This window comes from Copadichromis virginalis, linkage group LG16 (assembly GCF_057382275.1).
Source record: "Copadichromis virginalis isolate Kocher_CV1m ecotype Utaka linkage group LG16, C_Virginalis_male_GT1.1, whole genome shotgun sequence".
Classification (NCBI taxonomy): Eukaryota; Metazoa; Chordata; class Actinopteri; order Cichliformes; family Cichlidae; genus Copadichromis; species Copadichromis virginalis.
In genome coordinates this window covers 35091379-35105482 of record NC_140633.1, presented here as the reverse complement: position 1 = coordinate 35105482, position 14104 = coordinate 35091379, and the positions used below count along the sequence as shown (strand labels likewise).

The window sequence follows — 14104 nt, the reverse complement described above, 5'->3', positions numbered from 1 at the left end:
GTTAAGGTTGGAGTGTGTATGCTTGTTCTCAGTTCCTCCCCCTTTGGGGTTAGGCCCTAACATGCCAGGGATCCCTGAGGACCCGGGGTAAAACAGAGCGGCCGGTCCTTGCTGTGGGAAAAACCCTTGAGCCGGCCGTGACCCTAAACCACCCCTGACATCGCTCTGTTTCCTCACCCCCCGCCTGTCCCTGCTCCTACTGATACGGACCTGGCCGCTCGCTCCGTTATGTAACCACAAGCCTTTTCTAACATGTGCGAGAGGGGGGGAGTATGCAAAAGCATCCGCCAACTATTTTTACTTCTAACGTGTATGTGCAACGAGAGTCTAATAAGTCACGCTGTCATGGACACAAACAAAGACACACCTATTAAACAAGCTGCTTCTTCTTTTGTGCTCTAGTACGTGCTAGTACGGTAAGAGCGCAAAAATTCCATAAAAACAATGATATGTTTCTTTGGTAAGCATGTCTCATGAGGATTCAAATGTTGTAGTACATATGGTTTTTATTTATTTTCCAAAAAAATATGAAGGATTTGGTTTAGACAGCAAATTACAGAAATTATAAAATTAAAATGTGAAAACGATGTTTAATAAGTCTTTCATAGTGATGTGTTATCAACTGAACCTACGACTCTGCTCTGCTTTACTAAGATTTATAGCAACTCTGAGCTCATTGTTTAGCTGTACTATTTTGGTTCAGTCATCGCTCTCATAGCGTCATTTTCAGCTACAGGAGGCAGCTGTGTTCAGCAGAAAGAAAGCTCTTATAAACCATATTTATATTATGTTATGTTATACAAAAAAAGGAGACTGAGACAGAAGCAAGGTGGTGACGAACAGAGGAAGAATTAACAGCTGAAAGCCAGATGTGTCCCTCTGGAGGTGCTTGAGGTTGCAGCGGATTTCCAGATCATCATGTTGCTCTGTCACTGGTGGATAAACAATATATATTTAATGCAAAGCAGGCTTTTACCTTCTGAGGTACCAGTCATAAAAGCTTAGAGACCAATTGGTGACCTCTGGTTGCTAGGGAAAAATGTGTATTCCCCAAGTGATTGGCAAGTGGGCACAAAGAGGGTGCAAACTGCAACTGTTGGAATCAGTTCCCTAACCAATTAGCAATCGGAATACACATTCTTCTCTAACTGCATGTAGTTGCAAGGGGGTTGCAGACCAGTTTGTGGCCCTGTGTGATTGTGGTGTTTTTCACAGTAATTTTTATGTGAAAAAAAATCAAACTTCTTTTATTATTTCAACAGAAATTGCTGCTGTATAAAAGACATGAGGTCCAGGTCAAAGACACGATGTTGGTTAGAAGCATCACTCCCAGATAGGTCTGTTTTTAGGTAAAGTGAGCAAACTTTATAACCAGATTTTATCTGATTTAGTTTTTACATCCCGTTGATCACTGAAATTTAAGTTAATTTATACATTCTTCAAAGTAGCTGCCCAAATAAGTGTCCACAATATGCTTACCTAGAATGTTTCTTTGATAATTGAATAATAGATAATAGAATGATAGTAGAATGTTATCATGCTAATACAGCTTATTCTGATATTTAGGCATTTTGTTACAACTCCACTTACTGAAAAGATTAAAACATCACTAGGAAAAAAGTTGTGTTCTCACCAAATTATTTATTACTCAACATGTGAGGGAACAAGATGTAGGCGTGGCTAAAAACAGATTGTTAAGACTATGGTCAGGGGAAAAGGAAACCAATGCTGACTGCTTGTAAAGAGAAGCTAACTGTGGCAGTCTTATTGTGTTAACACAAATCACCCAACCAGACTCCCTACTAAGTATGGCATTGTCTGTGTAAAACTATTGAGGGATAACTGTCAGGATTTTTCAAGTAAAGATGGTCTATTTTGGTTTTAGCCATCAAACATGCTGATTTCCTTCGGGATTAATAAAGAATTCTGATTCTGATTATTAATAGCAACAAAACTAAAGCAGTCATAAAAAAACCATAGATTTTCTGAAGGATATATTGGCATCTTATACCTTGCAGTTACTGAGTGACCATAATCTAAACTGACAGTCTTCATACTGTGTTTTCCAACACTGGTAAAAATAAATAACTGCTTAGCGTGCAAAAAAAGTCCATTCTGGTAATCAGGTCAGAGTGAACAGAACTGGAAATACTTGGACTGCAGCTACTAAGTTTGTGGGATGACTTCATAAAACTGCAATTTATAAGCCACTGTTCAATTGTAATTCACCATTGTAAACCAAAAGGCTCAGTTATTTTCAGTGTATCAGTTACTAGTATACTGGTATATACTTTTGGTGCATTATACATTTTGCTTTGCAATTTGATGCAAAGCAACCAAACTTGTATGAGCTTTAAAATGTTATATGTTCACAAAAAAGAACTGAATCTCTAGAACATGCACACTGCATTTGGATTGGAATTCTATGGAACTGGATAGAAAAAGCATGAAAGTTACTTTCTCCTAGTTGTTTAACAACCATCTCCTTAGGGAAGTCACTCTGAGCAGTATGTAACTAATTCTTCTTACTGTCTAAACCAAAGTGCCGGAAGAGGAAAAACTTGACCATGATGTCCTATCTTTCACACAGCATCTTTATGTAATATCCACTTCAAACACCAATGCATTATGCTTTAGTTGGCTCTCAGTCCAATGTTAAACATGCCTATTTTATGTTTTAGTTCCTGCTTTCCCAGGGCTCTGCGAACATTCTGTAATTTGTAACCGGATCCCTGGTTGCTGCTTGTATACACAGCGTAACACAGGGCACATCGGGGAAATATGTGTGGTTCTAAACACAGCACTAATTGGACCACATCTACACCATCTTTGCCCTGCAGTTACTCATTACTCAGCGATGTCCTGGCCCTGTTCCCTGACTACACAAGACCTATATTAAAAAAAATGGTGGATGACGTAGGTGTTAGTGGTTTATGGTTCTCTGAGTGTGTGCATATCTTTACTTGCGAGAACAAATGTGCAGCCTATCTCACCGGTGAGAACACCTAACATCTCCACGACAGCCCACATACCCTCATCTAAGGGCTGTGCAAAATAAAACTGATTCCTGGCAACATGAGCTCAACATGAGGGAATATCTGAGGAATGCTCCCAGCATGTTCTACGGCACACTGTGCACCCCTCAGTTGCTGTCATCTTCAACAGTTGAAGATATCTGAAACGCACATCATCACTTACAGTAAATGTTGGCATTACCTTCCAGCCGTGGGCTGAAGCATTTCAAATTCACTCCAGAGGTAGTCACCAGTATATTGCTACAACATACTAAAATCACTAAGCACCAATTTCACAGTATCATTGACTTAATGCTGGTGCTGTTAAGTTTTATTCATATCTACTAAATTATTACTCTAACCGTTCATCTGGCTTTATCATCCACAGTTTGATTGAGACCAGAATAAAAATAAGTACATTTAAAAGCTGCATCTATCCAGCGTAGTTCACACAGTGCCCTGCACACTGTTGGACTAGCTTTGTGCTGTGCCCTTAAACCAGTTGCTATGGAGACAGATTTACCTTAAGCAATGAGAAAAGTCGATTCTCTTAACACTTAAATAATGGTGATAAGTCTGCACTCTTTTTTTAATGATATTTGATTAAATCAAAAGCACCACCAGTATCAACAACAAACTTTTACTCCCAGCTGTTGTGATAACAGGTCCTTCAAAAGGGATCAGTTATGCTCATTTACAGTACAGCTCCCTACTTTTATTCTTGGTATCTCCTAGAGTAGGTCTGCGTCATTTAAAGTTCAAAATAATCATTTTTCCATCTTATACTGGGCCTTTATAGGGCCCTCGGATTCGCAGAATTGCCATAAACCTGCAGTCTATTAAATGACCACCAGGGGGCAATAGCTGTAGTTGCAAAATGACTTCGCTCCTGTAGAATATGGTGAAAATAGCCCTCGGCCCTGACCTTTGTAGACATTATCCTGATAATTTTTTTAAGGCTCAGTCACTACTTTGGGGTCACATTCAACAAACGATTACGTTCATTTTGCGAATTATTGCCATTATTAGAGTCTGAAAGGAGAATTATACAGGATGTGATGGTTGTTAGCCAATGAACATGCGGTTTGACTGTCAGCTGACCCCTTCACTCATTATATCCAATTTCAAAACACCAACCTGATTACGAGAAATCGGTCAGCTTAAGACTTTATGCGAGAAGTTCACAAACCAGTACATGACATCAGGGTAGCTACATCGCACATCTTTTATACTGTTTAAAACCAACCGGTTTTAGGTCCTCACACTTAAAGGCCACCCTGACATTCAGTGAAGTTTCTTCTGACTGGCCATTCCCCCTCAAAAAAGGTTTGAACAGCAGGACAATAGGGCCTCTGCATACCTAGTAAGGGCATTATGGATAGGCACTCTTGTTGACAGCCAGGATCCAAGAATAGAAAAAAAAAAAAAAAAGACTTGAAATTGAGTTTTTATACATAATAAACTCCACTTCAAATGCTCTGAAAAAAAGGCTTCGAACATCTGCAATTTCAACTCCACCTGCTGAGGAAGATCAAAGATTTCAAAAGCTCCCGCAGAACCTACTAAACACCTCATTGCAGTCATGATGATGTGGTTTAATGAAAAGCCAAAAACAAGATGCATTTGCTGTGAACCAATTTTGTTGCTTCCAAATTTTACTTTATTTTGGACATGTAAGGAATAAAAATGAAAAAAAAAAAATCCAAATTCAAATAAAATAGTAAACTCATTAAGCACTGCTTATTTTCATCTGTAGCCGAGTAGCAGCTGCATGAGATTCATTACATAAGGAGCGCGATCATCTGGTAATAAAGTTGAATTTCTTCCAGTTGTAGCTCGTCAATCTTACTGGAATGTCTGGATTAAAAAAAACCAAAAACCTTTCTATTTTTTTTTCAGCATTTTTCTCCAACTGAGTTAATATATGGTCAATCAGAGTGTACCTGATGCAGGGCAGTAAATCACGTTGCCTTTGGCTGTGAGCAAAGGAATTCACCAAACAAGGGCTGAGGAGAGCTGACTGAGAGCACACCTCAGGCTTCGCAGGCATGCACACTCTCACGTCCACACACACACACCATCCAGTTTCCTGTCACACACCAGAGAGGTGACGCACAAACACAATAACTTACTCATTTCTGTAATACGTACTGCACTTTAAAAACCAAACACAGCAAAGCTTACCAACAAAAATTAACACCACAAGTCTTTGGAAAACTTCAGGTGCATAAAAGCAGGTGTCCACCATTGTGTTTATTTTTCATGCTTCCTATTTCCTCTTCAGTATCTGCAGTTGTATTTTTAGAAAATCAAAAAAAAGTGCCATTGTTTGTGTTGAAATCCATTGTTTCCCTCAGCTTTAACACTTCTGTGTTTCTTCCTCTCTCCTCAGCAGTACAGTAAAGACACGTCAACCAGTGTTTTACACCTCAGCCCGTCCGTGTTTATGGAGGCAATCAGCACCTTTAATGCAGGCATAAAAGCCTCGAGGGAGACGCCTTTTGGCAAGCTCAAGAGATAGACTGTCGAGATTTGCCCTGCAGTTACTGTTTGCCTCTGCTTTCTTCAGCAATACACAACCAATTAAGATATTATAATATTTTTTTAATCTGTATTTCAATATTACTAACAAAGTGTCCTCCACACTGCTTGAAAAATGTGGGTATGAAAAACATCATGAATGATAATGAATACAGTGTCTGTTACACAACTGTACAAATGCATTAAAAAAAGGTATATTTTTAAAATTTTTCAATATTATTTATATGTGTATTTTTGACATGACACACATATGTCTAGCGGATAAATTGTTTTTTCTTCCTTACCATTGACTATTAAAATACTACTATACTACTAATAAACTACTTAAAACTCTGGATAAACACCTAAATTGGTGAAACTTGAACCTAGTCCATGTGATGGCTGCAGGAGTGCGTCAGATGAAAAAGGTGGAGGGAAAACTGATAGAGGCCAACAGATAGCGGTGAAGTCTATTTTTGTGGTAAAATCTTGCCCTCTGCATCCCAAAGGTGTTTCAGAAAGCAATGAACTCAAACACATGCCTTTAACAATGCCCAGAGAGCTTAGCCTCATGCCTCTGCACATCTCAAACAGATGTCTTCATGGAGAAGGCATCTAGTGCCAAGGCAACTGCAAGGATAATAACATGTTCTTTCTTAATTACTGCTGCTTTTAAAAACAAAATAAGACAATTTCAAGAAATATTTTCTGTGTGAGCACAGAAAAGTGCAGGGGATATTTGCTTTGGTTTGTCAAGCGCCCAAAACCATTTAAACACACAACATTCGATGAAGCGAGCAAGCGAATCATATCCAAGTCTAACACAGCCTCGTATGTCAATACCATATAAGGCAACCGAGCAAGCGAATATTTTATGGCTCTTGCAGAATCTTTTCATACCCAGAATACGTCCCAATTTGCTCTGTGTTATTTCAAAGACCAAAAGTCGTCATCATGATATAGCAGATTCAATAGCACAGCTTTTTATTTACCTTTCTTATCCAGAAGATTTTTTTAAACTTTTATTCCAAAAGCTATAACCTTTATAACCTTATCAGAACAGAAAATGAGCTGCCAAACAACGGTTAAGTCGAGCAATGTCAGGTTTATTTATATAGCCCCAAATCACAAGTTTGTCTCTGGGGGCCTCCAGATAATGGACCATTATCTGCTATAGTGACTGCAGTGTTAGTGTAGCTGATAGAGCATGTTACTTTCCAACCTTATTTGCAACAATTCTGCACCAAGACGGACACTGTAATAAGTACAGCATGGAAGCAATTACTAACACAAAAAAGAAAAGAAAGACTGTTGCTTACCAACTCATAGTTTGTTGCTGGAACACAAGATGAGGACACCTGAAAACAGAAAGACAAGCAGTGAGTTATGTGGATGCTAATTTGGAGTTAGAGAAACACTGTAAACAACAAGCACACTGGCAGCTATATTTAGATTACAATTTATGGCTTCATATTTTCGACATGAACCCCAGATGCTTTAAGTTAGCACCCATGTGTTTCTCCATCTCCACTGTAGAATATACAACAAGCAAAGGACAAGCTTCTACAGAATTAGAGCTACCAGAAAGAGAAAAGGAAGAATCCCCTTCGGAAACAAACTAATGTAAAATAATATCTAAAAGTCGCCTCTGCTTTACTGTTTTAACTCCGTTCAGCTCACTGTTTTGGCTTTATGGCAACTTTTGTGCATGATGTTGAATTGAAAAAAGTATTTTTGTGACCCCCAAATGGCCAAAAAACAATGGATTCATCTTTAAATAAGGCTGATAATTCAAGAACTGTATGGACAGTGTTTAGCAGGTGCTGATTCGGAGCTACTGAGTTTAAAGACAAGGTAACGACAGACTGTTGTTGTACATGTTCACGTCCGACCCCTCGTACCGTAAGACCTTATTAAATTAAACAGAAGAACAAAGCGGTGGGACCGCTCCAACAGAACTCATGATCTGTCAAGTGCTCGGACTAATCCGATTACCATCCAACAGTTTCCATAATCATTCTGTGAGCTCAGCGTGAGGGCATGAGGCTGATAAACAGGAAGAGTATAATGATAATGGCTTCTAGCAGAAGATTCGAATGATGTGCGCCTAGAAAAAGATGCCCGCTTGATGAGCATGAATGCAAACAGGATGTCAACGTGGTGGTTGTTTCCTTCCTGTGCATGCCAGTCTTCCCATCCTTGGTTAGTGTTTCGTATCATTCTTCTGACATTTCTCATTTGAATTTTCACCAGTTAGTACCTTCATCTCATACATAACCGACTGACCGGTGATAGCACGGGGCAGCTTTATGATTCTAGAGTGCCTTTGTCATTGCTCTTTTCCTATATTCGAATTTCATTGCTATGCTCCGTCCGTTTTAGCTTTGAACGATTAGGCCTCGAGGTTATCACTGCTGTTAACCTCTAAGAGCACCTTTCATCTTTGCTACCGCTCCACCTCTCTCCTTATCCGAGACTAAACGAGTCATTGCTTGAAGACTGGATTTCTGCGATGTCGGGGTCTGCTTTGTGTTACTGTAGCACATTATTCCTCTGCCCGCAATAATAAAATAAAAAACAGCCTTTGAAAAAGTGCGGTCTCATTAGGCCTTTCATGCAGCTTAGCGCAGTGTTGTTGGGCGGATATTGGCCAAAGAATTGCTCGCGTCATGTATTGCAGACTTCGCTTCACTGTTTTTGACCCTTCAAACTATGTGTAAATGTTGGCAGGTTCAGTGCCAGAGTTTGTGCGATTGATGAAGTCTCACTATGATTTAGTGGTTATGAAAATCCCAGCTGGAGCTCAACCACCGCTGGATTTTCTTGCTTATTGTTGGGCTGTATACTCATATGGATATGGATACAAAATAATCAAATATTTATTAGATCGGGTGACCGGATTCATTGGCCAATTTCCAGTCCCAGCCTTAACAATTTGAATTAAAAAAGACCCAAATTAGCTAGCACTATGTACTTGTATAAACAACCCACTGTACTTTTGAAACAAAGTATGTTTTACTATCTGCCAGTTCTCAAAACCAAACTTAAAAGGGTCACTGGATAACTGCCACTGGGATGTTGGACGGCTGATTAGATTCACAAGGTTGAGGATGTGTGAGTCACCTTGGGTCATTACAGTCTCTTTTATAGCTGTTACCCCATCTGGAATACAGGAATGTTAACTCTAAACAGGAAATGACCTTAATCAGATTACATGATTCTAGTCCCTTTAGCAATGGAAGCAGCTGATATGCAAAAAGACAGTGCCTAAATTTAAGACAGGCTCCAACACAGTAGCTGTTACTACTTCAATGGAACCCTTCCATGAATGCTTGTTAGTTGTGAAATGCAATATCTCGACCGTGATACAGTCTGTTCCAATTAGGTAAAACATGAGGTAAGAGCAACACTTTTTTCACTGATTTCATGCTGTCTGTCACAGTCACCACCGTCCTAATATATTACCCGCTAGAATGGATTATGTCTGTTTTAACCTCCTAAGACCCGAACTCTTCCACGGCATGCATTTTTAATTTCTCTCTGATATTTGGGCTGATTGGGACCTGATGAACGTAAAACTATAGAACTACCAGATTTTTTTTTTTTACCTAATTTTTGTTTCTAAGAAAAACGAGAGCCACATATTAGGATATTCGTTTAAAATTTCGATAGAACAGTAGCGGTATAATGTCCTCGTAAGTGGATATCAGGCCCTTGTAGAGCAAAATTGAGAATTTTGGTCTAAATAACCCAAAATGTGACGTCCACATATGTGGACGCCAGGTCCTAGGAGGTTAGAGAATTTTGTCTTACATGGTGAAGTGTGCCTGGAGATGACAGGATACAGTATTTACGTCTGCCTTAAATCAACCTCAGTTACAAGTTATTCTAGCCCTCCCATCCTTATCACTCGCGCTCAACAGCACACCGTTCTTCTCTCCCTGTTCCTTCGGGGGCCCAGGCTCCTTGGGCCTGGTCAGTGTTCTCACCTGACGCTGTCCCTGCCCCTGCCCCATGCTGTTGACAGCTCATCCACCTGCAGTCAGTCATCACCCAGAGTGTTCACATGCACGGAATTTCAAGTGATCAAGTTTTTGCAATATCTAGTCTGCATACTTGAACAAGAGCATGCTTTTATCTTGACTGTAAACCATGTTTAGGCCCTTTCATTATCTGTTATGAGCTCAGAAAGATAGCTAAAGTAATACCAAACAGAACAGTGTGTTTAAAACATCCATGCTTCATTTCATCCTACCATTTCTTTAAAGTTAATTTGCAATAAAAGCCTATATGCTACGCTCGACGGCCCATAGCTGCACACACAGGTGTTTTCACTTATATTGTCTAATCTTCTCAGGGCTGTGTGGGCATGTGCAGACAGTGATTGATTGACATCTTTCTTACTCTGCTGTTACTTCTCGTGTGCCTGTGGGGGTAAACTTGTCTATTAGTGCATGGAGTTTCAGTGACCTTATGTTATTCCCACCAGAGCTCTGCTCAACTTCTACTAAAGTAATAAGAAAATGCAATAGACAGAGAGGCAGTTCTGCGAAAAACTAAAACTAAAAAATTAAAAAAAGCTAAAAAACTAAACTAAACTTGCTTCCTCCACAAGAGCAAGTAGCAGCCAGTTGCTCCTATTCAAACGCACCTGAGTAACTGATCATCAGCAAGCGTTAGCAACTCTATGAAGGCAGGAGTTTTGGCAGTTTGCTGATCCGGGGCATGCAGGCATACAATGCCACAATAATCCCAGGAGTGGACATTCAAACAAATTCACCCCAAGGTCAGCTCGAGCTTTGTGCCAGGTAAGAAACCGTAACAAGCCAAGAGCTCAGTTAGCATTTTAAATACTAAAGTTTATGGACTGATGCATGGCTTAGGTTTGCAAAGTTGCATGTAAAGAACATATTAGGACAAACACATCATACCAAATGTCAGCACAATGAAGGAAGGGTGATGATTTTGGCTTATTTTGAAGCCAGAATACCTAGGTGCTTTGTAGTTATTGAATTGATACTGCTGTGTATACCAAAGTACTCTTAAGTATTCTAGAGTCAAATGTGAAGCCTTCTGTCTGACAGCTAAAGCTTAGCTCAAACTGGGTCATGCAGCAGGATAAGCACACTAGCAAATTAAGAAAATAAGAAAGTAAGTAAAACACAAGGGGGGGAAAGATATTAACAGAGAGGAGAACATTAGTGCTGATATGTGACTTAAAGGTTGTACTGTTCTGTCAGGAAGGAGCAGAAATAGCCATGAAGGGTCTTGTTTGGTGAGCCCCAAAACAATGAACACTACTTTGACTGGGCTACATTTCATTCGAAGAATCAGCCATCAGATAAACAGTTATTAGATCCGATGCACTGTACAGAATAAGTGGAAATGTAATCGTTAAATGCGTCATTTCGAAGACAGCGGCCAAAATGGCAGAACAGAACATAAAGAGCAAGTTCATGAAGGCGCCAAAACATTTATTTAGTTATTGCAACTCAGTTGTCATGACCAATAAAATTCATTCATTTTATTTGCAATTAAATTATGTTTGATGCAATATCAATGACAAATTAGCGAATGGCGCCACTGTAATGTAACCGCTGATTAGAAGTTCAGATTGAGACTGTAGGTAGTCTGCCCACATTAGAATAGCTCACATTCTCCCTCGTGCTATGTAGCTGCTTCACTGGGACTTGGTGCCATTGTACTGTTGCAGTCAGAGTCAGGGTCCACCAGAAACCACAGCAAATATTTATCTAAAAGCAGGTGAGCACTTAGCAATGGGATAGCCGCAGGTCAAACAGCAGGAAACCACTGAATGAAACAAATATTTCCAACACGAGAAGTCTGCATGGGCAAAACTAAAAGTGCATTAATTTACTTTTCAATAGAAGCGTGAGCATTAAAACGTTTCAGGATAGTCGTCAGTCGAGTCCGCCATGTTGGTCCAGAATTAAATATCTAAAGAACTTTGGTACCTAGACATTAAACTCTTATTTTGGTCCTCTCCTCATTTTTCCTGTCAAAATACTGCACGTGTTTTGAATTACAGATACATATATTTATGTAAATGCTGCAATGATCATTGCCATCTATGGAAATACTGCTCTAATATCAAATCTATGTGGCTTTCATATTGCATGGGGGAACCATGGCTCCTAATGCATACATGCCAATGCAGGCAGAGAACTGCACACAATCAAATTAATCACAAGTTACTGATGTTTCAACATACTTTAAAGCAGGTTTGTTACTTTAAAAATCTCAAAACTGTATTTATGATACAGAATACTCTTTAGTTAAAAACTAAGGAAGCATGATTTTCACACCTAAATTCTTATCTTCTATTAAAAGCAGCAATGACAGTTCTAGACAAACAGTTTCAAGACAAACGTTTGCTATACCCTCTGCACCTTCAGCTGTCTTTTGATACAACATATATCCTCTTTATTGCATGAGGATGTAACCATCAGTAACATTGTGTCTGTCCATTACCAGCTATTTCATTTTGTACAAATGGACAAGTTTGTGTGTTTTTCCATCTGACCACATGCATTTTTAGAGAAAAACAAGTTGGGACCCGCACTCAAAAAAAAAAAAAAAATATATATATATATATATATATATATATATATATATAAAAACATAGAATATTTCAGCATCTATTGGAAGAAAAGCCAGAAGTAGCCACAGCTGCTGTGTCAACCTCAGCTGTACATTGTAGATTTCATGCTTTAAGAAGTCAGATTTCTGTAAGTGTATCCAAACACCCCCATGGAAAATGAAAGGATATTTTACACTACTGCAAAATAAGCTCAGATTACAGCACTAGCCTCAGTACTATAGACCCACACATAAGGTATATTGTTGACCAGAATCAAACGTGCAAACAGCCCATAGAACGAAATGCAATGGGTCCAGTGTAACCATGGCTTCTGAATAATGTCTGAATTTAGATGAAAACCTACACAAAGCCTTTGTCCGGGCTCTGCGGTGCGAGAGGAGGAAGCCTGGTGAGAGTGTGTGTTGATGCTATCGGCAGTATTCAAATGAGTGTAATATAATAAAGGATAATTGTGTTGTTGCATTCCATACATGCTTCTGTTAACTGCATTAAACAAGGGCCCATTTCCTGCAGACAAAAGTCCATGTCAGATATCCCTGGCTTGTATGACGGCGTTCACATGCAGTAAGCTTCCTGCTAGCCGCTGACACACTCCAGAAACTGACACGATATGTAACCGATGTCATTCTCCCAGATCTGAATATGTTAATGACCCCACCAACGACCCCACCAACGAACCCACCAACGAACCCACCGGCGCGGCACGGAGAAAAAATGAATCGATTCATTATTTGGGTAAACAAATACCGCTATGCCTATTTCTACAAATCTCAACCTTCACGGAAGAAAATCAAACACAGAGATGGACGTTCCAGCTTTACTTCAAGCAGCAAACCGATTTCCATGCAGGTTAGCTCACTCTCCACCGTGGAAAAGAGCGTGGGAGGGCATGCGCTAGAAAACTTTCTCCAGCTCTCTGCACTGGCATATAAACACACGGCTTCCCTGTGTGCTTTTATGTTTATCCAGATCTTTGCATCTGGCACGTCCCGGCCGAAATATTCACTGTGCAAATTCAATTTGCGAGGCGTAACGAGTAACAGAAGGCTTTTCTGTGTCCGTGCTGGTCGAGTGTGCCAGAGTGCGGCTTCGTATGGACTTATTGGGATATTATCAAAGCACAAAGGAATGATGGGAGAGCTTTGGTCCAAGCAACTATGCCCTCTTCACTTTGCTTTTTTCTCCTTCTTGATCCATATTCATTATTTTATTAGAATTCTGATGCATCTATGCGGGCTGAATAGGAATTCCTTAAACCTTATTCTTTGCCCGATGTATTTTTCTTTTTTCCTAATGTACACTTCTGCTGCTTTACATCCACATATTTTTCTTTCTTGTCTGTCTCAGTCTGTGTGAAAGTTATGGCCTCTTTGTTTCCCTCAAGGGAAAGTTGTGGAAAATCTCAGATTTATTGGCAGATTGGACTGCAGGACGTGTACACGACTGAGCCGCTGTCTCCAAACACTGGTCCTCATCTCGGCGCTGCTGATTTATGTGTCACAGAATGAGAAGCACTTCAGGAATGAAGAGGCATGTACGCACGGTTGTGTCTGTTTTTCTTTTGTCAGCATATTTAAGTATACGTCTGGGATTATTATACTGTACTATACAGTATTTGGGTGTATACAGTATAGTATCTTATAGCAAAAACAATTAGGACATCAATTAATTATTCACCACATTGGGGACTTTTGCACAAAAAAATCCATCTTTTCTAGAAAGGCTTTTTATCATCCATCTTTGTATTACTATAAAAGCGTCTGGACTTCTTTAAGTTGCTTGAAGACGTTTCACCTCTCATCCGAGACGCTTCGTCAGTTCTAGGGTCAAATGGTGAAGAGTCCCAGATTTAAGCCCTGTGGGAGTGTTCTCCCAAGAGGGATAATGGACCTCCTAATGAACCTCTACCTAATCACTGAAGAACTGAAGAAACATCTCAGATGAGAGG

At 39.7% G+C, this 14104-nt stretch overlaps 1 protein-coding gene across 8 annotated transcripts in view; it reads right to left on the bottom strand.

Annotated features, from left to right (window-relative positions):
* Window positions 1-14104, bottom strand: part of tns1b (tensin 1b) — a 191391-nt gene that overhangs the window by 74771 nt on the left and 102516 nt on the right. For all 8 annotated transcript variants that reach the window (XM_085434574.1, XM_085434578.1, XM_085434581.1 and 5 more), the window contains exon 4: window positions 6854-6892. In XM_085434574.1, coding sequence (XP_085290700.1) covers window positions 6854-6892 — 39 coding nt within the window. The remainder of the gene's footprint in view (window positions 1-6853; window positions 6893-14104) is intronic.